The following is a 25873-nucleotide window of genomic DNA, read 5'->3' as shown; positions in this document are numbered from 1 at the left end:
CCATAAAAGCCCACCTGCCACGGGGTGATCACAGTTTTATAAGTTTATCAAATTAGCAGAATTGACTGGAATTCCCAATTAGAAGCACAGGTGATGAGGTAATTCTCCTTTCTGGTTCAACCATGTGAAGGGTTTTCACTGGCTAAATGCCAGCAGCAACAACAAACAGAACCAGAGACCCAGTGACAGCCAGAACCACAGACCCAGAACCACTGACCCAGACCCAGTGACCCAGAACCACTGACCCAGACCCAGTGACAGCCAGAACCACAGACCCAGACCCAGTGACCCAGACCCAGTGACAGCCAGAACCACAGACCCAGAACCACTGACCCAGACCCAATGACCCAGACCCAATCCCACAGTCCCAGTCCTACAGCCCCAATCCCATTCCCAGTCCCAGTCCCAGTCCCACAGTCCCAGTCCCAGCCAGGGAAGAGTTGCAGTCAGAGTTTCCATTAGGTAAACTTAGAATTAGTCTCATGAAAGCTTGGTTAACCAGAACTCATTTATGGGGGGTGAAAAAATGAAATACCATAAAAATGAAAATAATGAAATAACCATAACCATATATTTTCTAAGAATCCATTTTGATTTGTGCTGGAAGAAGTATCGTTGTTTCATTTTAACACATATCATTATTATTCTTTCTATATTAGATTCTCTTTGATCCAGAAGGGTTTTTAAAATCCTGTTTGTATCTGATTTTGTCTTTTTCTAATGGAATCACAACATTTTCTTCAACCCTGATGAAATGCTTTTGACTTTTCAACTTGTTCAATAATTCACAGCATTTATTTTCACTTTTACTGGAGTTTCCAGAGTTTCAAATCCCACTGTTTTTCACTGGAAACCTTACTTCAGGAACAAGCAGCTTCAGAATGTGTTTAGCAAGGCAGGTTCTTCACAGGGATTCACCCAAGAAAATACAGATGGCTGTGTGTGACCTGGCTGCCTGACCTCTGTTTATGAGCAGTGAGGAAATAAAGTCAAATTTAGAGTACAGTTCATCTCCCAGGGCAGCTGAGCCATTTCTGCAGCTCCAGTGGGTGGTGTTTGACATGCTGCACACACTGAAATGGCTGGTTTTCATGGAAACATGGAATTGTAACATGGTTTGGGTCAGGAGGCTCATTCTACTCCCTGCCATGGCAGGGACACCCTCCACTGCCCCAGGCTGCTCCAAGCCCCATTCCAACCTGGCCTTGGGCACTGCCAGGGATCCAGGGGCAGCCACAGCTGCTCTGGGCACCCTGTGCCAGGGCCTCCCACCCTCACAGGGAAGGATTTTTTCCTACAATCTAATCTAAACCCACTACATTTCACTATTTGAAAGAGGTATTTCATATCCCTTTTACTATTTGGTATTTCAGAGGACTTTCCTTGGCTGGGACCCCACAGGAGGGAGGCAGGAGGAGTGGCCAGGCCCCAGATTCTGCTCCCCCGCACTCAGGTGTGAATCCATAAGCTGCCCCTCCAGTGTGAGGATGCTCAGTGCTGGTCCTGAGCCCTGGGACACGCGGGGAGCCCAGAGCCAGCGCTGGGCTCAGAGGACGCCGCGTCCCTGGCCACACCAGCTCCCCTGCCAGGGGAGCCCAGGAGCAGCTCTGGCCTGAGGGGGCTGAGCTGGGTGTCAGCCAGCTCTGAGATATTGCAGATATTTGCATTTATTATGGAACGGTTTGGCTTGGAAGGGACCTTCAAGCCCTTCTCATTCCACCCCACCATGGGGGACACCTCCCACTGTCCCAGGCTGCTCCCAGCCCCGTCCAGCCTGGCCTTGGGCACCTCCAGGGATCATGGGGCAGCCACAGCTGCTCTGGGCACCTGTGCCAGGGCCTCACCACCCTCACAGGGAACACTTTTTTCCTAATATTTAAACGTACTGTCTGTCAATTTATAGCCAACTCTCTTTTCAGCTTTAGTGGGACTCAAGGGTGGCTGCTTGGAGGGAGGCCACCCTGTCAGACCACCCAAAAGCAGCTCCTGAGCCCTGGGGGCTTTGTAGGAATGTCAGGTAGGACGTGGGGCCTAGGGAGTGGGGGACAGAGCTGGAGCTCAAACTGGCAAGAAGACAATTTAAGTAGCACAGGTGATACTTATTACTTAATTTAAGTGCCACTTATTTAAGTATTTAATTTAAGTAGCCCTTGTGCAGGCACGCTGCTGGTGTCGCACATAATGGCTTTAGGGATTTTAGGTGGCACAAATGTTTGATGGCAAGGAGTCTGCTTCTGAAAACCCCACCATTCTGGGCTGTATCTCAGCCCTGGGGTTGGGGAATTCCTGTGTTTCCAAAGCCTGGACAAAGCCTCAGGTGCAATTCAGTGACAGGAACGTGGGTGTCTGATGCAGTTGCAGGAGTCCCAGCTGTAATTACCTGTAATTATCTGTGAGTCCTGTGTGATGTCTGTCATCCCAGGGCTGTGCCATCTCAGGAGCACTGGAACAGTTGCTTTTGGGCAGCTGACTGGTGTCCCACAGTCCCTGAGCAGAGTTTGCTGTCCACTGCTGGTTTTCAAGAGCTACTGGGCTCTGTGCCTGGAGGCTGGCATGGAGGAGAGTCGTGATTGCATGTGGCTTTCCTAGAGCTTGGGGTCACCCTGGATCTCCTAGAGTCTTCCAGGAGCTGTGACAATGGGCAACACTCCTGCACGTCAGCATGCACAGACTCGATAAAACTGCAGAAACTGCTGCTGCTCTGCTACGGGCACCTGGAGGGGGGCACACGCAGCTGTGTGAGCTACCCCTGCCTCCCTCTGGCTTGGTTTGAACAGACAGGTGTCTGCTAAGGAGGGCAGGAGCCTTCCTTGAAATGGAAAATGCAAAGCATCCCCCTCTGAATTATTATAGTTTTGAAATTAAAATGCTTTCAGGCAAAACTATGGGAGCAGGAATAACAGCTATTACTAGGAAAATTAAAAATGCAAATGCAATAGTACAAAAAAGAAAACAAACCACTGCCAGAGTCAGAGCAGGAGCTGACCCCCTGTGGGTCAGGCTGGTGGCAGCAGTGCCATTCCGTGGTGGCTCAGCCCTCCTGCAGGCCCAGCTGTGCTTCTGCTGGAGCAGGGATCCTGCACAAGGCTGGAGTTTTCCTCTGCAGCTCCAGGGCTGCTGGAGATGGGCCTGCTCTTGCTCTGGCAGTGCAGGGCAGGAGAAAGCTGCTCCTCTGGGAATGCAGGGGGCAAAGGCTGCTGTGCTGTTCCAGGCTCAGATTGGATCCAGGTAGGAATGCTTGGCTCCTGCCCTGGGCAGAGCATCTCCCCATGGGATGATGGAATTTGATCAGCCCTGCAGGGACACTCAGTGGCCATGGACAGCAGAGATCTCCTGGAGGGAGGATTGGCTGTGGGAGAGATAAAGAAACCTGCCCAAGGAACAGCAGAGAACTGCCCCAGCTCTGGCTGATGGTGATAGAATGCACACCCCCAGCCACACCTTGCAACCCAAGACAGGGCATTATAAGAAAGATTGAGACAAAGTTTTTAACAGGGTCTGTTGCAATAGGACAGAGGATGATTTTTTAAACTGAAGGAGGATAGATTTTGATTAGCTATAAGAAAAAAAAATTATACATTTGTGGTGTTGAGGCCCTGGAGCAAGTTGCCCAGAGAAGCTGGGAATTTGCTGTTATGTCCCTCCCAGGCTGGGGAGGGTGGCTGGGGGCAGGGGGCTGCCTTCTGCCTCTTCCTTGCCCAAGTTTGAACCTTGCTGCTCCTCACTGGCTGCACCTGATACCCTTGAAGCAGCACTGTTCATCTGCTCTGGGCTTCTCAAAGAACTTCTGAAGAGTAACAATTTACCTTTTGATTCTGGGCAAGGGGTTTTTCAGAGGAAAATCCCTTCTAGTGAGAGACTGAGATTGTTCTGCTGGAAAATCAGGGCATGGCATTGACTTTTGCAGTGCTGGATCCTGACATCAGCCTCAGCAGCTGCATCCCACTCCAGACTGGATGCTGACACTCACCAGCCCCAGCAGCTGCAGGGCTGCTGTAGCTTGCAGTGGGCTTTCCTGTTTTTCCTCTGCAGCTGGGGAGACACCCCACCACACCAGTGGCTGCTGGCATGGCTCTGCAGCCCCTCCATGCCTGAAATGATCCTCATGGCAGTTGTATTCCCATGGGACAGCAAGGACAGGCTTTGGGGGACAGTCTGGGGGGCATTTGTCCCCTCAGGGTGGGAGGTGAGCAGTGTTGAGTTGCTGTAGCTAAAACCTTGAAGACAGAGGCGATGCCAGGATCTCTGCTCTTACCCTAGCTGCCCTCAGATCCAACAAAAAATGGCATTGTGTGGGTGACAGTCATGTGGGGACACAGCACAGTCACTGCTTTTGGAGATGTTAATTGAGCCAGCAATGCTTCTCTCTCGAGCTCTAGCCCTGGCTTTGTAAAAGGAGAGGATTTTCCATTTGGCAGGGCATGGGGACCCCTCACAGCACTACAGTATTCCCCAGTGAAGATCCACTCCCAGTTTGGTCTCAGAGAGAAGTTTCTGCCTTTCTGGGGGCAATTCCCTGGAGATCCTGAGCCGTGATGCTCCTTGTCCTTCAGGGGATATGAACTGAGGAGAGGGACCAGGAAACACCAGAAATATCAATAGACCCATCCACCTGGCTGCTTCAGGAGGATGTTAGTCCCAGTCTGGAGGGGACATTGTCAGCAAGGGCAGTGAGGGCAGTGACAGGCAGAGCCAGCTGGGCACAGGCAGCTCTTGGCTGTGCTCCAGGGACAGATGAGCTGCCCTGGCCCAGCAGCTGCAGGGCTGTGCCAAGCCCCTGCAGTGGGGTGCCAGGTCCTGCCGGGGAGGGGGTGCAGCCCCTCTGCCCAGGGAGCCCCAGGCCCATTTCTGGCGGGTCACTTTGCCAGGCAAATGTCTGGCGTGAAGCAGGAGCCCTTGAGCCCAAGGCCTCCATTCCCTGGGAGCTTCCTTATCATCCCAGGCAAAAGGGGAGCCATGGTACAGCTGGCTGGTCCCACAGTGACTGTGTGGGGACTCCAGGACAGACCCAGTGAGCCCTCAGCTGCAGAGGATGAGAAGGTGTCAGTTCTGCCTGTAGGAGGAAGGCTGTGGGGGGAACGAGAAGGTGAGCAGCAGGGAGGAGAGCCAGAGAGGAGCAGTGCCCTGGGCCAGGCACCTTCAGGTGGCTTTGCTGGAGCAGTTTGGAGGAAGCAGAGCCTCAGGGCAGGGTCCTGGCAGGGGCCATTAAAGGGCTGGGAGGATCATGCTGCAGGCCAGAGTGGCATGTGGTGGCTCAGCATGCCACCCTCGTACCCTGGGTCCCCTTGGTGTGTGTAGGGGTGACAGAGTCACTGGTGAGGATGACAGGATGAGGATGTCACCGGGGGAGGTGACAGTCTGTTCTAATGGAGCATTTTTTCCTGCTTGCCTTTGCAATCCCCAGGAGAAGATTGAATATGCCTTCCTCATCTTCTTTGCCATCGAGGCCATGCTGAAGATAATTGCCTACGGCTTCCTTTTCCACACGGATGCCTATCTCCGAAACGGCTGGAATGTGCTCGACTTTTCCATTGTGACTCTAGGGTAAGGAAGAGTGGGAAGGCTGCTGCTGTTCCGCTTGTGCCAGGCCTCTTCCACAGCCACAGCCACTCAGCTCAAGGGCTAGTTTTTGTGGTGGTTGCAATGTGTTTGGGAACACCTCCTTAACTAAGTTCATGGCCTTCTCCCGTGGGCCCCCTGTTCCTGCTCTGACATCCCCTGGGATCCTCTCTAACTCTAATTTCCTCCTGTCTTGACTCCTTCATGCCTCCTTGCCCTGGGGAATGGGGGTGGCATGGGGTCCTCCAGGGTTTGCACATGGGGTGGGAGCTCCCTGGCCATCAGCAGTGGAGCTGAGCCCAGGAGCTGGCCTTGCCAGGAGCTGCCCCTGGGCGAGGCTGAGCATGGCTGGCAGTCCTGACCTTGCTTTGCTGCTGGCAGAGCTCTGAATCCTTAGCTCAGATTTCTCGATCTCCATTCTCACGCCCTTCTCTTTTTCCTTGTGCTCCCTTCTTCTCCTCCTCCCTCCCCTCCCTGTGCCCTGGCTCTTTCAGGCTCATCACCATGACCCTGGAGCAGGTCAACGTGAAGCAGGCAGGGCCTTCGGGGGGCAAAGGTGGCTTTGACGTGAAGGCGCTGCGAGCGTTCCGTGTGCTGAGACCCCTGCGCCTGGTGTCCGGAGTGCCGAGTGCGTGCTGCCTGCCCTGCTGCCAGCCAGGGCTGGGGGCCGGCCGGACCCTCTGGGCCTGGCCAGGGTGGGGAGCCATGGGACAGGCTTCTTGTGGTTGCTGGATCGAGCCCAGCCATGAAGGAGGTGTAGAGGAGGCTGGGTTCTCGCTTGTTCCTGCAGCTGGTGGTTGTCAGCCCTGCAGAGCTGCAGGGTGGCGCGCACCTGGCTGCCTCCTGGCTCAGTGGCACTACCTTTGGGTGGCCAGGATCTCTCTCTGGTTTCTCAGAGCAGGGATCTTCTTCTTCTTCTGTAGCTCTTTAATACAGCCAGGATGAGAGCACCAGAACAAAGGGAGGGGCATGAAGCAGCCTTCAGCACTGCCTGCCCTGTTGTGCCCTTCTACATGCCTTCCTGGTGGGCAGACGTGAAATAGGGGTCCCCTTGAGCCTGGTCTCATGAGCTCTTGGAGATCCATATCACACCCGAGATAGCTCAGCTGCCTCAGAAGGCATAAAATCAGCAGGATGGCTTCTGTGGTTGTGTTGGAAACAGAAAAGTTTTAATGAAAAGCAAAATAACAAAACTCTTTACAGAGGAAAACTGAGCCAGGTGCAAGAGGTTCCTGCTCCTGGTAAAACACCTCACAAAAGCCATTAGTTCCTTTGTTCTGTTCTTTTTCATGTGAATTGCTCAGGTGGGACTTTTTGGCTTCTGTCCAGCTGGGTATCCTTAAGTTTGAGGTGAAGTCACTCAGGTCCTGTGAGGTGTCTTTTTTGCTAATTGAGGAGAGAAACTTCTGGGCTTTTTTCCTTTTTAAGGAGACAAAGGTTAGTTTTGTCACTCTGTCAACAAGGGGCACATTCCTATGCAGAAGAAAGGATTTCCTCCTTCAGAGATCTCAGACCCACCCCACCCGTGCCCCTCTTCCCTTGGCAAGGGGCATTTCAAAGGCTGCTTGTTGGTGGGCTGGCAGGGATACAAGGTGCACCCAACACTGTTTAGGAAGTGTTTAACCTCCTCTCCCTTCATCTTTGTGCAGGCCTTCAGGTTGTCCTGAACTCCATCATCAAGGCCATGGTGCCCCTGCTGCACATCGCCCTGCTGGTCCTCTTCATGATCATCATCTACGCCATCGTGGGGCAGGAGCTCTTCAAGGGCAGGATGCACAAGACCTGCTACTACCTCGGGACAGGTGGGGCTGTGGTGGGGAGTGCAGCAGAGCTGTCTCTGTGTGACTGCAGGGAGCAGAAAGTGTGGTCTGGCCAGCATCAGACCTGTGCAGGACTGAGGGATGTTTGAAACAGCACCCAGCTGGGTGTGAGGGGTGCTGAAAGGGGCCCTTTAACTGGTTTCAGCTATGCAAGAAAAAAGCCTGGAAAAGTTCTGTTCTTTTCCCTCTCTTATTTTCACACCTTTTTTTTTTTGGGTTTTGAGTGCTTAGAAACGCTGATCTGTGAGTTGCTTTTTGTGTTAGTGTCCATGGCTTTCTGAGGTTTTAGCCCAACTCTCAACACATCAATCTTTTCCCTGAGGCACAAGCAGCTGTGAGCAAGCCCAGTCCTGGAGCACACGGGCTGGGGTCTCTTCTGCCTGCACACAGAGCAGTGGAGCTGAGCAGGGAGCAGTTTGGAGGAAGTGTGGGCTGCTGTGTTCGGCCTGACCTGCCGCTCACACCACGGCTTTGTCCCCAGATGTGATTGCCACGGTGGGCTCAGAGAAGCCAGCCCCGTGCACCAGCTCGGGCCACGGGCGGCACTGCAGCATCAACGGCAGCGAGTGCCGCGGCGGCTGGCCCGGGCCCAACAACGGCATCACCCACTTCGACAACTTCGGCTTCGCCATGCTCACCGTCTACCAGTGCATCACCATGGAGGGCTGGACTGAGGTCCTCTACTGGGTATGTGCCTGGGCTTGAAAACACAGCTGTCTGCTAAGAAAGGCAGGAGCCTTCCTTGGAATGGAAAATGGAAACCCACTCCCTCCGAATTATTATAATTTTGAAATTAAAATGCTCTCGGGCAAAGATATGGGAACAGGAATAACAGCTCTTTACTAGAAAAATTAAAAATACAAATGCAACAGTACAAACAAAAAAAAAACCAAAACCACTGCCAGAGTCAGAGCAGGCCCTGACCCCCTGTGTGTCAGGGTGGTGGCAGCAGTGCCATTCCATGGTGGCTCAGCCCTCCTGCAGGCCCAGCTGTGCTTCTGCTGGAGCAGGGATCCTGCACAAGGCTGGAGTTTTCCTCTGCAGCTCCAGGGCTGCTGGAGATGGGCCTGCTCTCCCTCTGGCAATGCAGGGCAGGAGAAAGCTGCTCCTCTGGGAATGCAGGGGGCAAAGGCTGCTGTGCTGTTCCAGGCTCAGATTGGATCCAGGTAGGAGTGCTTGGCTCCTGCCCTGGGCGCAGCATCTCCCCATGGGATGATGGAATTTGATCAGCCCTGCAGGGACACTCAGTGGCCATGGACAGCAGAGATCTCCTGGAGGGAGGGTTGGCTGTGGGAGAGATAAAGAAAACTGCCCAAGGAACAGCAGAGAACTGCCCCAGCTCTGCCTGATGGGAATGGAATGCACACCCCCATAACAGGAGATTGATCCAGCTCCTGCCCTGTGAAGGGGTATGGGCCATGCAGAGCAATGACTGGTGGATGCTCCTCCAGCAAAAACCATTTTTTGCAGTCCTTGGGAGAAAGTAATGCTGGAGCTTAGGCTTGGGGCTAGTGTTTAAATCTCCACAATGTTTGGGTCTGGATGTAAACCAGGCACAGAGTCTAGGCAGCCAGAGCTTGGAGCCAGGTTTATGTGCCACCATCCCAAGCACTCCTTTTGGAGGGGGCAAAGGTCCCAGAGGCTGTTGAGGGGCTCTAAGGGGAAACAGATGGAGGACAGTGCCTTCAGAATATTTCACCTGCTTCTCTCCATGCCAGGTAAATGATGCCATGGGGAATGAATGGCCCTGGATCTACTTTGTCAGCCTTATCCTGCTTGGGTCCTTCTTTGTGCTCAACCTGGTGCTGGGGGTGCTCAGTGGGTAAGTGCCACCCTATCCTTTCTGCCAGCAGAGGAGTTTTAACAGATTTGAACTGTACAAGAAAAAAGCCTGAAAAAAGCCTGGAAAAGTTCTGTTCTTTTCCCTCTCTCATTCCTCACCCTTTTCCTATCTGTTTTGCATGCTTAGAAACGATCTGTGAGTTGCTTTTTGTGTTAGTGTCCATGGCTTTCTGAGGTTTCAGCCCAACTCTCAACACATCAATCTTTTCCCTGAGGCACAAGCAGCTGTGAGCAAGCCCAGCCCTGGAGCACACGGGCTGTGGTGTCTTCTGCCTGCACACAGAGCATGGAGCTGAGCAGGGAGCAGGCACCCCACGGCTGTGGGTCAGCACGCTCCTCACCTCCAGCTCCCTCCTGCTGGGAGCACACACAGTTTTCTCATGGCCAGCCCAAGGAGAACATCTCTGATGAGTGCAAGGGATCTAAGGGAAGGATTGTTAGTCTAATTACTGCTTCAGCAGTCTCGTCCAAGTACACCAATAGCTGTCATCAGTCTGTTGTGACAATCTAGGCCAAATTCAATTAGTGTTAATTCCCCCAGTCGTACAGTTAAAACCTGAGATGTTACACTCAACCTACCATGCATTGCCGTGGGACTGCTCCCCCCCAGTATTGTTGCTGGGAAATATGTTTTGTCCTGAGATGTGAGGGGGGCTTATCCTCAGGTCTGTGTAGGGTCAGGGTCTTTTTTATATGTTTCAGTCCTTGGTTGTGCAAGTGGATCACACTCATGACCTCTATTAGTTCACAGGGTTAGTTATACCTTAATTACTTGGATTTGTTAGGCTTCTTTTATGACAAGAACCATGCCACTGTAACATTAAAACAAATTGGGTGTTACTGGATCTAAAACAAGTTTAAAAGCACAAGATAAACCACAGGAACCTGATGCTTGTCTAGAGTTGACTGTAGCTGCAGGACAAGCTGGACTACAGTCGTCTGATCCTGGAGTAAGTTGCTGGCATGGAAACATTCTGAGATATTTTTGTATTATTGCAAATACAACTAAATGATGTTTGAGATCAGGAAAATTTTTGTATAGTGTTTGAGACCTGTTACTAACACATGGCAACACCGGCATGGCGGGGCAGCAGGTCTACAGCACTGCCAGACCCCAGAGGAAAAAACAAAGTAATTGAAAGAGAGCAGGAAGAGTGGGCAAGGACAATGGCAGACCTGTCCTTTCCCTGTTACCGTGACAAGAGTGTCCTGTTTACCTGCCCTGTGATGAGCTCACCTTCTCCATATGGAGAGCTTGGGGCAGGTGTTTGCTCCCCAGGTGGGTGAGACCCCACTGTGATGGGGAACTGTCCTGGCCAGGTGTCAGTTGGCCTGTCCAGCTGTAGCACTCTGCAGTGAGAAGCTCCCAAAGAGCAGCAGTGGTGGGGAAGGAGCCCTGCCTGCTGTCAGGCAGGTAGTGGGCCCCCACGACCTTGCCAAGAAGGAGAACAGTCCCTGGAGCAGCGTAGTGGCACTGCTGGTGTGTCTTGGGAAAAGACAGCTGTCTGCTAAGGAAGGCAGGAGCCTTCTTTGAAATGGAAAATGTAAACGCCCTCCCTCTGAATTATTATAATTTTGAAATTAAAATGCTCTCAGGCAAAGATATGGGAATAGGCATAACAGCTCTTTACTAGAAAAATTAAAAATACAAATGCAACAGTACAAACAAACAAAAAAAAAAACAAACCCAAAAACCACTGCCAGAGTCAGAACAGGCCCTGGCCCCCTGTGGGTCAGGCTGGTGGCAGCAGTGCCATTCCATGGTGGCTCAGCCCTCCTGCAGGCCCAGCTGTGATTCTGCTGGAGCAGGGGTCCTGCACAAGGCTGGAGTTTTCCTCTGCAGCTCCAGGGCTGCTGGAGATGGGCCTGCTCTCCCTCTGGCAATGCAGGGCAGGAGAAAGCTGCTCCTCTGGGAATGCAGGGGGCAAAGGCTGCTGTGCGGTTCCAGGCTCAGATTGGATCCAGGTAGGAATGCTTGGCTCCTGCCCTGGGCGCAGCATCTCCCCATGGGATGATGGAATTTGATCAGCCCTGCAGGGACACTGAGTGGCCATGGACAGCAGAGATCTCCTGGAGGGAGGATTGGCTGTGGGAGAGATAAAGAAACCTGCCCAAGGAACAGCAGAGAACTGCCCCACAGAGAGGAATAAAATACACACCCCCATTTCCGACCCAAGACATGGGGGCAGGGTGTTTCAGGGCTTTCCTGCAAGGCCTGGCCTGGCACAGAGCTGTGGCTCCTGAGAGTTCCTGAGCTCCTCAGTTCATCCCCTGAGTCTCTGCTGCTTGCCTTGTCCCAGCGAGTTCACCAAGGAGCGTGAGAAGGCCAAGTCGCGGGGAACGTTCCAGAAGCTGCGGGAGAAGCAGCAGCTGGAGGAGGATCTGAAGGGCTACATGGACTGGATCACCCACGCAGAGGTCATGGACAGTGATCGGGCCAGGGGAGAAGGTACCAGCACTGCTTGCTCACAGACCCTCGGCCTGAGGTTTAGGTTCCTAACGCTGACCACCTCGAGAGGCAAGGTGGGAGTCTTTGAAGAAGTCACAAAGACTCATTTTGCCTGAAAACTCATGAAACAAAATGCTTTGACTTCTGCAGGACCGTTTCCTTCCTCTTTTTTTTACATTTCCTGAATAATTTGGTTGAATCTGACCCTAACTAGCAATAACTTATCCCTGATGCTAAATCTCCAACCACAATGTTTAATATTTGCAGACTACAAGCAAGGCCTGAGTCTCCTTTGCCAAGAGGGGCTGAAAATGCCATGAGGAGCATGTGCCCTTGGTGTGCAGGGATGCAGTCAGGGCCACACTGGCAGATGCATGAATTTGTTGCCATCACTTGACAATTTCTAGGGATTAAAAGTGGCCCAGGGAAGGGGGTGGATGTACAGGCATCTAGCCAAAAGTTCAGCAAAGCCTGGGAGTTCTACCACAGAAGTTTGCTGTGCCACCCTGCCTGGTGAAAGCACTTTTGATGCCTCAAGCTGAGTGATGCATGTATGCAAAGAGCCTTGGGGAGCATTGGGACAGACAAAACACCTCTTCCAGAGCTGTGGCCCGTGTTCTGTTCAGCCTTTGCTCAGATCCAAACTGGCCCCAGTTTTTCCATGCTGGGGTACTTGCTGCTGTCCCTCTCTGGGCTGCTGCTGCTCCTCCTGCAGGGCAGGAGTTTCTCATGCCTCGTGCTTGGCTTGCACCTGACCCTCAAAGCCTTCTGCCCAAACTTGGGTTGCTGACTCCCTGGGATGGCACTGCTTGGTGGGGATTATTCACTTCTGATGGGGAAGCTCCTCCTGGTGTACTTCTGGAAGAGGTTCCCTCCCATATGTTCTTCCCACGGGCTCCAAGAAAAGCCTGTGATGTCATTCCGTCTAGGTATGATGCCATCGGATGAAGGAGGGTCAGAGACAGAGAGCTTGTATGAAATTGAGGGCATGAACAAGTGGATTCTCTTCTTGTAAGTATGCTCTGAACCATCAGCTTCCATGTGGGCTCCCACTGTCTCTCACTTGCTGGCCTAGCTGGGCCGGGCTTTCCCGGTCAGCCCCCAGTTTGGCAGGGACTGGTGCTTGGGGGAAGATGCAAACATTGGGGTAGCAAACAGGGAATTTGGCTATGGTACTGGCAAAAAGCTGCTCAAGGTGAACACTGTCTTTGCTGTGGGACCAGGCTCCCTGCCATGGCCTGTGCAGCACGGTGTGTAATTTAGGAGCTGTGCCTGCAAGCCCCTGTGAGAAGGGCTGGAGGCCAAAATTGAGCCAGGAGGGTGAATGAGCTGCAGTGCCTGAGTGACTGCACCGAGTTCCAGGGGCAGGTTATGGTCCTCATCCCTTTTCAGGGAGGGAGCAGGGGTGGCATTGCCCTGCAGGCACAGCCCAAGGGCTGGGTCTGGCTCACTGCCAGCTCTGCTGATCCTCTGCCATCTCTCCAGCCGTCATTGGAGGCGTTGGAACCGAATGTTTCGTAGGAAGTGCAGGGATGTGGTGAAGTCCAAGTTCTTCTACTGGCTTGTCATCCTGATGGTGGCACTGAACACCCTCTCCATCGCCTCTGAGCACCACTTCCAGCCAGAATGGCTGACACGGGTGCAAGGTGAGCAAACAGCCTGAGAGAGAAGGAGGGCCCAGGACACCCTGCTGCCCCAGAGAGCCGTGTGAGCTCCTGCTGTGAGTGCACAGCCACACTGGCACGGCACAGAGGCTCTCAGGCACACACAGAGCCTGCACTGAGCGTGTGTGTGATCCTTGCTGTCCTGCAGCTCACACTGACCATGCTCTGTACTCTTAGGAACATGATCTTGCATGGTGAGTGCACACAGACTGTCCATTGGCATGTCTGCACACAGGGCACACACTCACGCCGTGCAGCCACACACATTTGTGCATGCAGCCCCACTGACTGCACCTCCACACACCCCCAGAGGCACACGGAGCACAGGTGTGCACACACACACACACACAGAGCTCAGCCCCACGTGCACACCCCCAGAGGCACATCGAGTACACACACACACAGAGCTCACACTCAGAGGCACACGGAGCACAGGTGTGCACACACACACAGAGCTCAGCCCCACACACACACAGAGCTCACACTGAGAGGCACACGGAGCACAGGTGTGCACACACACAGAGCTCAGCCCCACGTGCACACACACAGAGGCATGTGAAGTACAGGTGTGCACACACACACACAGAGCTCAGCCCCACGTGCACACACACGCAGAGGCACACGGAGCACAGGTGTGCACACACACACACACAGAGCTCACACTGAGAGGCACATGGAGCACAGGTGTGCACACACACACAGAGCTCAGCCCCACATACCCACGCACAGCCCACGTGCCCACCCGGCATGGACTCGTGTGCACTGCACAAATGTGTGCTCACACACACAAGCATGCAGCTGCATATCACCCTCTCATCTTCCTCCCCATGTGGTCCCCAAAAAACAGTAGCTCAGGGCTTGATGGGCCAGAGAAGGGTGAGCAGCTCTGCCCTCCTTCCCTGGCTGGGGTTGAGGTCCCTGCTCTGACAGGCTGCATCTCCCACCCAGACAATGCCAACCGGTTGCTGCTCGCCCTCTTTGTGGCCGAGATGCTGCTGAAGATGTACGCGCTGGGGCTGCGCCAGTACTTCATGTCCCTCTTCAACCGCTTCGACTGCTTCGTGGTGTGCTCGGGCATCCTGGAGACCATCCTGGTGGAGCTGGGCACCCTGTCCCCCCTGGGCATCTCCGTGCTGCGCTGCATCCGCCTCCTCCGCATCTTCAAGATCACCAGGTTGGGGAGGGAGCTGGGTGTGTGGGGCTGAGCTGTGTGTGCATGGACACCTGGGCTGCATGTGCCTCTGAGTGTGAGCTCTGTGTGTGTGTGTGCACAGCTGTGCTCCATGTGCCTCTCAGTGTGAGCTCTGTGTGTGTGTGTGTGGCTGAGCTCTGTGTGTGTGTGCACACCTGTGCTCCGTGTGCCTCTCAGTGTGAGCTCAGTGTGTGTGTGTGCTCGATGTGCCTCTGTGTGTGTGTGTGTACGTGGGGCTGAGCTGTGTGTGTGTGTGTGCACACCTGTGCTCCGTGTGCCTCTCAGTGTGAGCTCTGTGTGTGTGTGTGTGCACACCTGTGCTCCGTGTGCCTCTCAGTGTGAGCTCTGTGTGTGTGTGTGCTCGATGTGCCTCTGGGTGTGGGGCTGAGCTGTGTGTGTGTGTGTGCACAGCTGTGCTCCATGTGCCTGTGGGGGTGTGTGTGGGTGTGTGTGTGTGGGGCTGAGCTGTGTGTGTGTGTGTGCACAGCTGTGCTCCATGTGCCTGTGGGGGTGTGTGTGGGTGTGTGTGTGTGGGGCTGAGCTGTGTGTGTGTGTGTGCACAGCTGTGCTCCATGTGCCTGTGGGGGTGTGTGTGAGTGTGTGCATGAGTGCCAGCTGGCAGCTCAGGGTGCCCGGGCATCCCTCACAGTTCTGGGGCATCGCTGTCCCCAGGGGAGGCTGCAGTGGGCAGAGCTGGGAGCTGTTGGGCAGAGGGACAAGGCCAAGCTGGGGGTTTGTCTCCAGGACGTGGTTTGACTGGGAGTGGAGAGTGGGACAGAGCTGAGGCTCCACTCTAGCTCTGGGTTCTAGGATCTTGTGGGCCAGGACTCCTCGCTCTTCTTTGTGGCCCCAACCCACTGTGTGTTCACCCTCTTCCCCATCCTGCTTTCTTTGCAGGCAGCAATGTTATCTTGCCTGTCATGCCATGCTTGCAGCTTCCTTTCTGCCTCCTGGAGCCTGCCTGGAGCAGTCCCAGAGCCCAGCCTGGGTCCAGGGTCCCCCTTTTTGGGCTGCTGGCACGTCACCTTGGTCTGTTTGGCTGGGTTCCCTGTGCTTGCCTGGTTCTGCCCACAGCCTTCCCCACTCTTTCACCTCCCACATGCCTCTTCTCTCCTCTTCCCAGGTACTGGACATCTTTGAGCAACCTGGTGGCCTCTCTGCTCAACTCAGTCCGCTCCATTGCCTCTCTGCTCCTCCTCCTCTTCCTCTTCATCATAGTTTTCGCCCTGCTGGGCATGCAGCTCTTTGGGGGCAAGTTTGATTTCGAGGACATGAAAGTGCGGCGCAGCACGTTCGACAACTTTCCCCAGGCCCTCATCAGTGTCTTCCAGGTTTGGGGCAGTGGGAAGGGCAGCAGGGGCTGGGGGTGTCCCCTGGGCTGGGGGTCTTCAGGCAGGAGTTAGGTTTCAAGGGGATGTGGGTTTGTGGGGGTTTGAGACAGGAACAGGGAAATGCAACTGTGAGCGGTAGTTCAGGTTCAGGGCTGAGCAGAAAGGAGGATTTGACCATGGGGCTGGAGCCAGAGGGGTAGGATCAGTCTGTGGGGTTCTGTCATGCTCTGCTGTGGGTGCTCTTAAGTCTTTATTACTGCTCTGCTCCCAGATCCTGACCGGAGAGGACTGGAATTCAATCATGTATGATGGGATCATGGCCTACGGGGGCCCGTCCTTTCCTGGCATGCTGGTCTGCATCTACTTCATCATCCTCTTTGTCTGTGGGAACTGTATCCTCTGCCTGCAAAGCCAGGCCCAGGCCCCCATAGCATCAGCTGTGTAGGACTGGGCAGGGGGGAAGCAGGGGCTTCCCTCAGTGTTTCAGTGCTTGCCTTAAGCTTTCCGGTTGTGAAGAGCACTGGAATAAACCATGGGCTTCAGGGCTGGCACTGGTGGTGGCTGAAGGCTGGGGACTGGAGGAAAGCACATCTGGAGCAGGTCTGGATACCTGGCAGGCAGAGATTCAGCCGGAGAGGGCAGCCAGCTCAGAGCTCAGTGCTCACAAGGGATGGATGCTGGGTAGGCATCACCAGCCAGGGTTATCACAAGGGCTAAGCTCCAGGAAGGTTTTTAAGGCACCCTGGAGACCATGGATGGCTCCAGACAGAAATCATGTCCGTGTCCTTAGCGCTGTTCCCCCAGATATCCTCCTCAATGTGTTCCTGGCCATCGCAGTGGATAACCTGGCCGAGGCCGAGAGCCTGACCTTAGCCCAGAAGGCCAAAGCAGAGGAGCGCAAACGGCGCAAGATGTCCAGGTGGGGGCTGCCATCCCTGCCCATGGGAGCTCCCAAATGAGCTGTTGGGCTGCGAGGGGACACAATGACCTTCCCCATGGCCCCTGCCCAGACTTCAGTTCCGCCTCTGCCCTCCTCTCTGCTTAGAGGTTACCCAGAGAAGTCTGAAGAGGAGAAGCAGATCCTGGCAAAGAAGCTGGAGCAGAAAGCAAAGGGAGAAGGGATTCCCACAACAGCCAAGGTGAGTTCTGGTGGAGGTGAGCCTTGGGGGGTTCCTGGGGGGGGGGCTGGCTCTTCCTCTTACCAGCCAGGAGAGACAAAGGCTTGGGGCCAGTCTGGGTCTGGCCTCTTGACCAGAATCACTCCTCGCTGTAGCATGCACTGGTGATGGGTGCTCTTGGTGATGGGGGCTCTCTGGGGCCAGGCAGGACATGCTGAAGCAGCTCCATTGCTGGGGATCCTTTTTCTCCAGTTCATTTTCTTGGCTACAGCCAACTGTCAGTGGCTGAGATGGTCTGGTGCACACCAGGGTGGGGTGGAGCAAAGTAAGGCAGCAGCATCCCGAATCTCCCTTGTGTCCACACCAGCACCCCCATGTGCAAACCCCTCTGTTCAGCTGTGCTGGCTGTGCTGAGCTGCCTCTGAGGACTATCTGGCCAGCAGCTACTTTCCTATCCACTTTCCAGAGGTTCTCTTAGAAGCTCACCCAGGAGTTGCTCCCTATCTTATTCCCCCCTGGCATATTTGCATGGCTCCAGCACACATTCCTATTTCCCATCCTCTTTGCTTCAGTTGCAGCATCCCCTCACCTGGGCCAGCACTCCATGTGCCTGCTGCTCTATGGGCCCAATGCAGAGATGCTGCTTGTCCCATGTGGCTTCCAAAATGAGAGGGTCTGGCCAGCTGGCACATGCAGCTGCACATCCTCCTCTCTGTCTCTCCTTGTTTCAGTTGAAAGTGGATGAATTTGAATCCAATGTCAATGAGATCAAAGACCCCTACCCTTCTGCAGACTTCCCAGGTAAGATTTGTCCCTGGCAGGGCAGCAGGAAGGCTGAGGAGGCACTGCAGAGAGATGGTGTGTGAGGAGCAAAGGATGCAGTGAGCTTTCACCAGCCTTGGGGTGCTGAGGTCCTTCTGGCTTGCACGCCAAATCAGGATCATGGGATCAGAAGATTGTCTGTAAGGTCATATTCCCTCTCCCTCTCTGGATGATTCTTTTCCCTTTTCATGGTCACCCTACAGGTGATGATGAGGAAGATGAGCCTGAAATCCCCCTGAGTCCTCGGCCACGTCCCCTTGCAGAGCTACAGCTGAAGGAGAAGGCCGTGCCCATGCCTGAGGCCAGCTCATTCTTCATCTTCAGCCCCACCAACAAGTAGGCACTGCCCCTTCTCCCTGCCCTGCCTTCCCTGGTCTCTGGCACCAGCTGTTCACAGCAGGGTCTTGTCTGAGCATGACAACCAGTTCTGAAGGGAGCCAGCTCATGGGGAAAAGCCTTCTGTGTGGAAGGACTGGTACAGACATCCTTGCATGCCTAGGGCCTTGCTGTCCTCAGGGTTTAGCCATAGCCCTCTGCCAGGCTGCCATCACCCTGTCTGATGCCCCTTGCAGCATCCCATGGCATTTCTGTCCCTGGCAGGTTTCGGGTCCTGTGCCACAGAACTGTTAATGCCACCTGGTTCACCAACTTCATCCTGCTCTTCATCCTGCTCAGCAGCATTTCCCTGGCAGCTGAGGATCCCATCCGGGCCGAGTCCTTCCGCAACCAGGTGCCCGCAGAGATGTGGGGGTTTGGGATGGGTGGAGGAGGCCTCATGGAGACTCCCAGCTCCCCAGGAAGCAGGGATTTACTTGCCAGATGGTGTTCCTGGGCTGGGATGCCAACCCTGTCTCTGGGAGGGCAGTGCACTCTGGCAGGAGATGCTGGATGTGCTTTCCATTCAGGGTGCAGCTGGGACAAGGTTTTACTGCTCTATGTCTCAGTTTACTTCTGGGTGAAAAGATCCACCTGACAGGGTGTGCAAGATTAATTTGGTTTGAAAGTGTGGTGGTTTATTGGGGAAGGAGATTCATCCTGTGAGGCAGCAAACTGGACCTCTGGCATGTGCAGTGCCCTCGAATGCTGCTGGCATGCAGCCATGGGAGCCACAGCTCCTGTCCTTCAAGGCACCAGTGGGTCTGACAGGTCCTGGGGGATCTCACATGAGACAGCTTCCCAGGGCATTTGGGGTTTTTGGGGATCAGATGCTTTCAGGTGGAACTCACCTGGCAAGGGAGAGCTTTGTCCCAGCTGCAGGTTGGATCATGCACTGGAGAAAATCAGCAAAGCTGGGGAAAGTTCAGGAGTCTTCTTGGTACTGGGTTTAGAGACTGTTGAGCTAGATGGCCTCCCCAGTCCACAGAGTGGACAACTTCAAGATGTTTGAGCACACTGAACATTTCCCATACCACCCAAGTCTCATCCTGTGCTGCTGTCTCTGTCCCCAGATTCTTGGATACTTTGACATTGGTTTCACCTCTGTGTTCACAGTTGAAATCGTCTTGAAGGTGAGTCCATGGTCTTGCCATGAGCATGGCCTAGCACATGGGTCTATGAGGATGTGACAGATTAGTCAGAGAGAGAAACAGGTAACTTTGCCAGGCATTGTCCTAGGAAAGTCATGAGAAAGCTCAGAGAAAGAATTAAAACAATTATTATCTTAATCTATTAAAACAATTATTATCTTAATCTCTACACCTAGTGTTTGTGAACATGTAGAATATTTATATGTGATATTTATAAAAAATTATTATACTAAAAAGTGTTATTCCTAACAAACCAATAGTATAAAGTGTTATTTATAAACCAGTCAAGTTCTAATTGAACAATCCTACCGATAAATATGTAAAGTTCTTAATAAATCTCACTTTACACCTTCTAATCATAAGAGTCAATGTCGCCTTTCTTCAACCATTCCTAACTCAACAGCGACAGGTCTGGACTTTTGTGGCCATGGACACTCCTTAGGCATCCATGCTCCTGAAGGTCTCAGTGAGGAGAAACTTCCAGCTGATCCTCCTGGAGAGTTCATTCATGCAGTCTGGGTGGTGTGTGACCTGTCCCAGAGGCCACGAGTCCAGTCCAGCGAGGTCAGGCAGCTAAGCCAGCTGTGCTGTGACACGGGGACACATCAGCCATGGCACTGGCATTTTTATTCTGACACGCCATTAAGAAAAAGAGACAAAGAGAAACCAGTGAAAATCTGTGGACAAAAGTCACATGTTGTTCCACTCCAAGGGTCTTTGCTATTCTCCTCTTTAATTTGCTGACTGACTGGGAGAGTTTTGTCTCCAGCCAGTGCTGCACAGAGGATTTACACCTGAAGCCAGCTTCCTGCCTGGCTGCAGAGGTCTGAGCAGGACAGGGTCCCCAGGCCATGTGTGAGCTGTGAGAAGTCCTTTGTGCCCTGTTCACCCTTCCCTCTTGGAGGAACCATGCCCCTGGGCCCTGCCCAGCCTCTTTCCTAACTCCTTCTGCTCCCCAGATGACAACTTACGGTGCTTTCCTGCACAAAGGCTCCTTCTGCAGGAACTCCTTCAATATCCTTGACTTGCTGGTGGTCGCCGTCTCCCTCATCTCCATGGGATTCGAGTAAGCACCTCCATGTGCCACAGGGTGGGCACTGGGCTGTTCAGGCTGCTGGGGCAGCTGGGGGTGGTGGGTGGAGGAGGAGCAGCAGCCCAACGGCTGCCCATGTGCCCATCATGCCATGTTTGGGGGACATGGACAACTGGGAGCATGCCCACAAACTGGTCAAGGAGGTCAAAGGACACTCCTTGAGTGTCAAACGTCTTTGGGTAGAAATTCAGTTTGGATCTGCTTTCTCCAGCTGCCAGTGTCACTTGGCCTTATGTGGGGTGATGGCTGGTGACATCTGTGTGTCTGCCATCCCTTGTCCCTCGCTGCTGGCCCCAGCCTGCCCTCCTTGGCTGCTTGGTGGGGTTGTGCCAGCCTAGCCTGGCAGGGAAGTGGCCCCACCTCAGCTGTGCCTTCTTGCCCAGGTCCAGTACGATCTCTGTGGTGAAGATCCTGCGGGTGCTGAGGGTGCTGAGGCCTCTGCGAGCCATTAACAGGGCAAAGGGGCTGAAGGTAAGTGACAGGCTGGGACTGGGGGACCTCGTCCCATGTCAGTCCTACCTGGAGGTTGTGTGGCAGACATCGTGCCTGTTCCCAATTCCCACCACCCATCTGTGGAAGGGGTCTTGCCAGTCCCTCTGCTCTCGGCAGGCTCCCACTCTTCCTGGAGTGGGAGGGTGTGGGACACAGAGCAGGGGCTTGCCCCAGCTGTGGTCACATCTGCATTGTCCTCCACCTCTGCAGCACGTGGTCCAGTGCGTGTTCGTGGCCATCAAGACCATCGGTAACATTGTGGTTGTCACGACATTGCTGCAGTTCATGTTTGCCTGCATCGGAGTTCAGCTCTTCAAGGTGAGCTCAGGTGGGACCTTCTGCTCCAGCACATCCTGGCCAGGCTCTCCTGGATAACACCTTGGTGCCTGCCAGTGCTGGGTCAGCACAGGCTGTGCTCTCCATGGTCTGTGAGAGGAACCACAGAAGAGCCTGCAGTGAGAGGAGGGCAGGAAGCACCCGGGCTACTGTCAGGTCCAGACAGCACCTGTGAAGGGCTGCCTCACCTCCCTTCATGCCTCAGTTTCCTCTTTCTAGGGCAGGAGGCACTTCTGACTGATTTCCTCTGTGCTTTGATTGTGAAGGGTTTCCTTTCTCACAGCGCCGCTCCTGCTCTCTGGGCCCTGGCTGCTCTAAGGCAGTGCTGGCCCTGGCTGAGCTCAGTTTTGTTGCAATAACTGAGCTTAAACTCTGAGCTGATGTGAGAAGAGCTTTCAGGCCACCCAGCAGAGTGAGCAGACCTGTCAGCACACCTTAGCTTTTAGTTAATTCTCTGGGAACTGCTTTCTTCCCTATTTCCCAGACAGTTGACTCCCAGATAGAGTGAGCTGGGCAGGCCTCAGCTCAGGGCTGTGGAAGCTTTGTTCCCATCTCCAGGGAGTGTTTCTTGATCTCAGCCTGGGACTGACCCCAGGTCTGCCATGACTCTGGAAATGCCTTGTGAACTGGTTTGTTGGGCATGCACAGTGGGGAGGGCCAGAGTCCACCTCGAGGTGGTGAGGGGGCACTGACTGAGGGCTGGGAAAAAGTCAAAACTCCCCAGGGCTTCTAAAGTCAAAGCAAGCCCATGGCCTCTTCTGGTGTCTGTTGAATGCAGGGCAAGTTCTACAGGTGCACAGACCCATCCAAGCTGACGGAGAAGGAGTGCAGGTAAGAGCTGTCTGCAGCTCCCAGGTGGGCAGTGGCTAGGGCTGGGAGCTGGGGGGATGTGGTGGGGAATGCTTGTGTTCCTGTGGGGGAATGCTGCATCCAAAAAGTGGACCTGAGGTGTTGTCCTGTTGTCCCTGTCCCTGGGGTAAATCAGGGACAAGCACAGGGCTGTGCTCCCCTCCCAGGGACCAAGCAGGGCCAGGCCAAGGGGCTGAGGGCCCTGCCCTGAGCTCTGTGTCCCCTCTGCTGCAGGGGTCAGTTCATCAACTACGTGGACGCGGACCCCACGCAGATCGAGGTCCAGGACCGTGTCTGGCTGCACAGCGACTTCCACTTCAACAATGTCTTCTCAGCCATGATGTCACTTTTCACTGTCTCCACCTTCGAGGGCTGGCCAGAGTGAGTCTCTGCTGAGGGAAGGGCTGTGCTGGGAGCAGGGCACTGCCATGGGGTCTTGGTTTGAACAGACAGGTGCCTAATAAGGAGGGCAGGAACCTCCCCTGAAATGGAAAATGTAAACCCCCTCCTTCTGAAGTATTATAATTTTGAAATTAAGGGGCTCTCAGGCAAAGATATGGGAACAGGAATAACAGGTCTTTATTAGGAAAGAAAATGAAAATAAAATAAAAAATGCACTAATACAAATCAACACTGCCAGAGTCAGAGCAGGCCCTGACCCCCTGTGGGTCAGGCTGGTGGCAGCAGTGCCATTCCACGGTGGCTCAGCCCTCCTGCAGGCCCAGCTGTGGTTCTGCTGGAGCAGGGATCCTGCACAAGGCTGGAGTTTTCCTCTGCAGCTCCAGGGCTGCTGGAGATGGGCCTGCTCTCCCTCTGGCAATGCAGGGCAGGAGAAAGCTGCTCCTCTGGGAATGCAGGGGGCAAAGGCTGCTGTGCTGTTCCAGGCTCAGATTGGATCCAGGTAGGAATGCTTGGCTCCTGCCCTGGGCAGAGCATCTCCCCATGGGATGATGGAATTTGATCAGCCCTGCAGGGACACTCAGTGGCCATGGACAGCAGAGATCTCCTGGAGGGAGGATTGGCTGTGGGAGAGATAAAGAAACCTGCCCAAGGAACAGCAGAGAACTGCCCCACCTCTAACTGATGGCAATAAAATACACACCCCCAGCTAACCTGAGACACATGGGCCTTGGCCAGGGTAAAGAAAGAAGAGCTATCCAGGGTGAGAAGCAGGACCAGTCACCCTGGCAGTGGCTGTGGAGCTGGCAAGGTTACCCAAGCAGTCCTGTCCCACCGTTGTTGGATGTCCCCAAAGCTCTCTGTAACTTTCAAGAGGAGTCATGGTCTTTCCACCCTAACTGGGGTTTCTCTTGCCTCAATTTGCCTCCCGTAGGCTGCTGTACATGGCCATTGACACCAATGCTGAGGATGCAGGCCCTATCTACAACTACCGGGTGGAGATTGCAATGTTCTTCATCATCTACATCATCCTCATTGCCTTCTTCATGATGAACATCTTTGTGGGCTTTGTCATTGTCACCTTCCAGGAGCAAGGGGAGAATGAGTACAAGAACTGTGAGCTGGACAAGAATCAGGTAATGGGGCTGCTAAAACAGGACAAGGAGGACCAGCCCTGGATCTGGCACTGCTGGGGCTGGCTGATTTGGATCAGCCCTTCTTTGTGGTGACACTGCTGACACAGATGGGTTGAACCTGCCCCAGGCCTGTTTGCTGCTGGGGCAGGGCCAGCTGGACCCATGTCTAGCACAAAACCAGCCTGAGGGACGGGCAGAGGGGACCAGAAACAGGGAGTGGGCCTCCCTGGACAGGTAGGGTGCCCACAGTGAGCTGGAGCAGAGGGTTGTGCCCAGCTCTGGGCTCCCCGATACAAAAGCAACATGGATGTTCTGGAGTGAGTCCAGCAAAGGGCCACTGAGGTGATGGAGGAGGGCCTGGGAGTCAAGTCTGGTGCTGAGAAGAGAAGGCTCATAGGAATCTGACCGATGGGTATAAATACCACTGGGAAGGCACAGAGGAGACTGAGCCAGGCTCTATTCAGTTGTGCCCAGTGACAGGAAAAATGCAGTGGACACAAACTGAAGAGAACAAGAAATTCCATTTAAACATTAAAAAACCCTTTTTTTTATGGTGATGGTGGCCAAGCACTGGAACAGGTTGCCCAGAGAGGCAGTGAAGCCTCCATCTTTGGAGCTTTTCAAAAGCCAGCTGTCCTGGGCAGCATGCTTCAGTTGGCCCTGCTTTGGGCAGCAAACTGTGACTAGACCATCTCCAGAGGTACTTTCTGCTGCCAGCCCTTCTGTGATGCTGTCATGCTGTCATTCTGGTGGGGGACAGCGAGGCTGAAAGCAGCAGAGGCATTGGCTGAGGATGTGGGACACCTGGGGAGGACATTGGACAGGGGCAGCTGCTGGCCCTGGAGTGCTGTCATGCTCCTGCACTTGGGCAGCACGGGCAGCTTGAGCTGGGGGTGCCAGGGTGATGTGAACCACACAGAAGCCCAGCAGAGATGGCCCTGGGCTGCTGGGGAGGGACAGGCCTGTGCGGCCATCTCAGTGCCCCCTTCACCCCTGGTTCATGTGGTGTCTTCACAGAATCACAGAATCACCAGGTTGGAAGAGACCTCAAAGATCATCGAGTCCAACCCAGCCCCAACAGCTGAGCTAAACCCTGGCACCCAGGGCCACATCCAGTCTGATTTAAACACCCCCAGGGATGGTGACTGCACCACCTCCCCGGGCAGCCATTCCAGAACTTCACTCTTTCCGTGAAAAACTTTTTCATAATATCCAACCTATATTTCCCTTGGTGCAGCTTGAGACTGTGACCTCTGGTTCTGTCAGTGCTGCCTGGAGAAAGAGACCAACCCCCCCTGAGCACAGGCACCTTTCAGGAGCTGTAGAGAGTGATAAGGTCACCCCTGAGTCTCCTTTTCTCCAGGCTGAGCACCCCCAGCTCCCCCAGTTGTTCCTCACAGGGTTTGTGTTCCAAGCCCCTCACCAGCCCTGTTGCCCTCCTTTAGACATATTCAAGCATCTCAACGTCCTTCCCAAACTGAGGGGCCAGAACTGGACACAGCACTCCAGCTGTGCCCTCACCAGTGCCCAGGGCAGGGGCAGAATGACCTCCCTGCTCCTGCTGGCCACACCATTCCGGATCCAGGCCAGGATGCCCTTGGCCTTCTTGGTCACCAGGGCACACTGCTGGCTCATGTCCAGCCGGCTGTTGACCAGTGCCCCCAGGTCCCTGTCTGCCTGGCACTGCCCAGCCACACCATCATGGTGCTCTAAGCTGGTCCTGAGGGAGCCTGGGGAAATGCTGGGACAAGCAGGCAGGCTGGAGGGGTCAGGCCAAGGGCAGCATGGCCATCTTTGGAGACAAAAGATGCCTTTGGAAGCACGTGGGTGCTCTGGGGTGTTTTTGCAGGAAGCACAGCAGTTCCATTCCCTGGCCTGGGTCGGGCTAGGAGAGAAGGGCGCTCCAGCCTGGGGCTGTGGGGGTGTGCAGCGTGGCTGATGGTGCTGAGTGTGCCCTGCAGTGGGTTTACGCCTGCCCTCCCTCCCTCCCTCCGTCCCTCCCCAGCGCCAGTGCGTGCAGTACGCGCTGAAGGCTCGCCCGCTGCGCCGCTACATCCCCAAGAACCCCTACCAGTACCAGATCTGGTACGTGGTCACCTCCTCCTACTTCGAGTACCTCATGTTCTTCCTGATCCTGCTGAACACCATCTGCCTGGGCATGCAGGTGAGGGCACAGGGCAGGGGAGGGGTGTGTGTGTGGGCACAGGCTGGCTCAGCCCTGCCGTCCCCAAGAGAGCCTCTGGGC

The 25873-nt window shown here is 54.4% G+C and overlaps 1 protein-coding gene across 1 annotated transcript in view; it reads left to right on the top strand.

Annotated features, from left to right (window-relative positions):
• Nucleotides 1-25873, top strand: part of CACNA1S (calcium voltage-gated channel subunit alpha1 S) — a 54017-nt gene that overhangs the window by 6843 nt on the left and 21301 nt on the right. The window contains exons 3-26 of the mRNA XM_038162515.1: nt 5405-5544; nt 6054-6187; nt 7209-7361; nt 7861-8066; nt 9098-9201; nt 11522-11670; nt 12600-12681; nt 13156-13316; nt 14283-14508; nt 15650-15857; nt 16129-16249; nt 16662-16776; nt 16903-16996; nt 17707-17776; nt 18001-18133; nt 18398-18527; nt 19246-19305; nt 20283-20389; nt 20800-20887; nt 21119-21226; nt 22023-22075; nt 22328-22474; nt 23427-23628; nt 25634-25792. Of these exons, the coding sequence (XP_038018443.1) occupies nt 5405-5544; nt 6054-6187; nt 7209-7361; nt 7861-8066; nt 9098-9201; nt 11522-11670; nt 12600-12681; nt 13156-13316; nt 14283-14508; nt 15650-15857; nt 16129-16249; nt 16662-16776; nt 16903-16996; nt 17707-17776; nt 18001-18133; nt 18398-18527; nt 19246-19305; nt 20283-20389; nt 20800-20887; nt 21119-21226; nt 22023-22075; nt 22328-22474; nt 23427-23628; nt 25634-25792 (3150 nt within the window). The remainder of the gene's footprint in view (nt 1-5404; nt 5545-6053; nt 6188-7208; nt 7362-7860; nt 8067-9097; nt 9202-11521; nt 11671-12599; nt 12682-13155; nt 13317-14282; nt 14509-15649; nt 15858-16128; nt 16250-16661; nt 16777-16902; nt 16997-17706; nt 17777-18000; nt 18134-18397; nt 18528-19245; nt 19306-20282; nt 20390-20799; nt 20888-21118; nt 21227-22022; nt 22076-22327; nt 22475-23426; nt 23629-25633; nt 25793-25873) is intronic.

The sequence above is a fragment of the Motacilla alba genome, chromosome 26 (assembly GCF_015832195.1).
Source record: "Motacilla alba alba isolate MOTALB_02 chromosome 26, Motacilla_alba_V1.0_pri, whole genome shotgun sequence".
Lineage (NCBI taxonomy): Eukaryota > Metazoa > Chordata > Aves > Passeriformes > Motacillidae > Motacilla > Motacilla alba.
The sequence above is the reverse complement of the archived record's forward strand: the minus strand, read 5'-3'. Positions and strand labels throughout refer to the sequence as shown.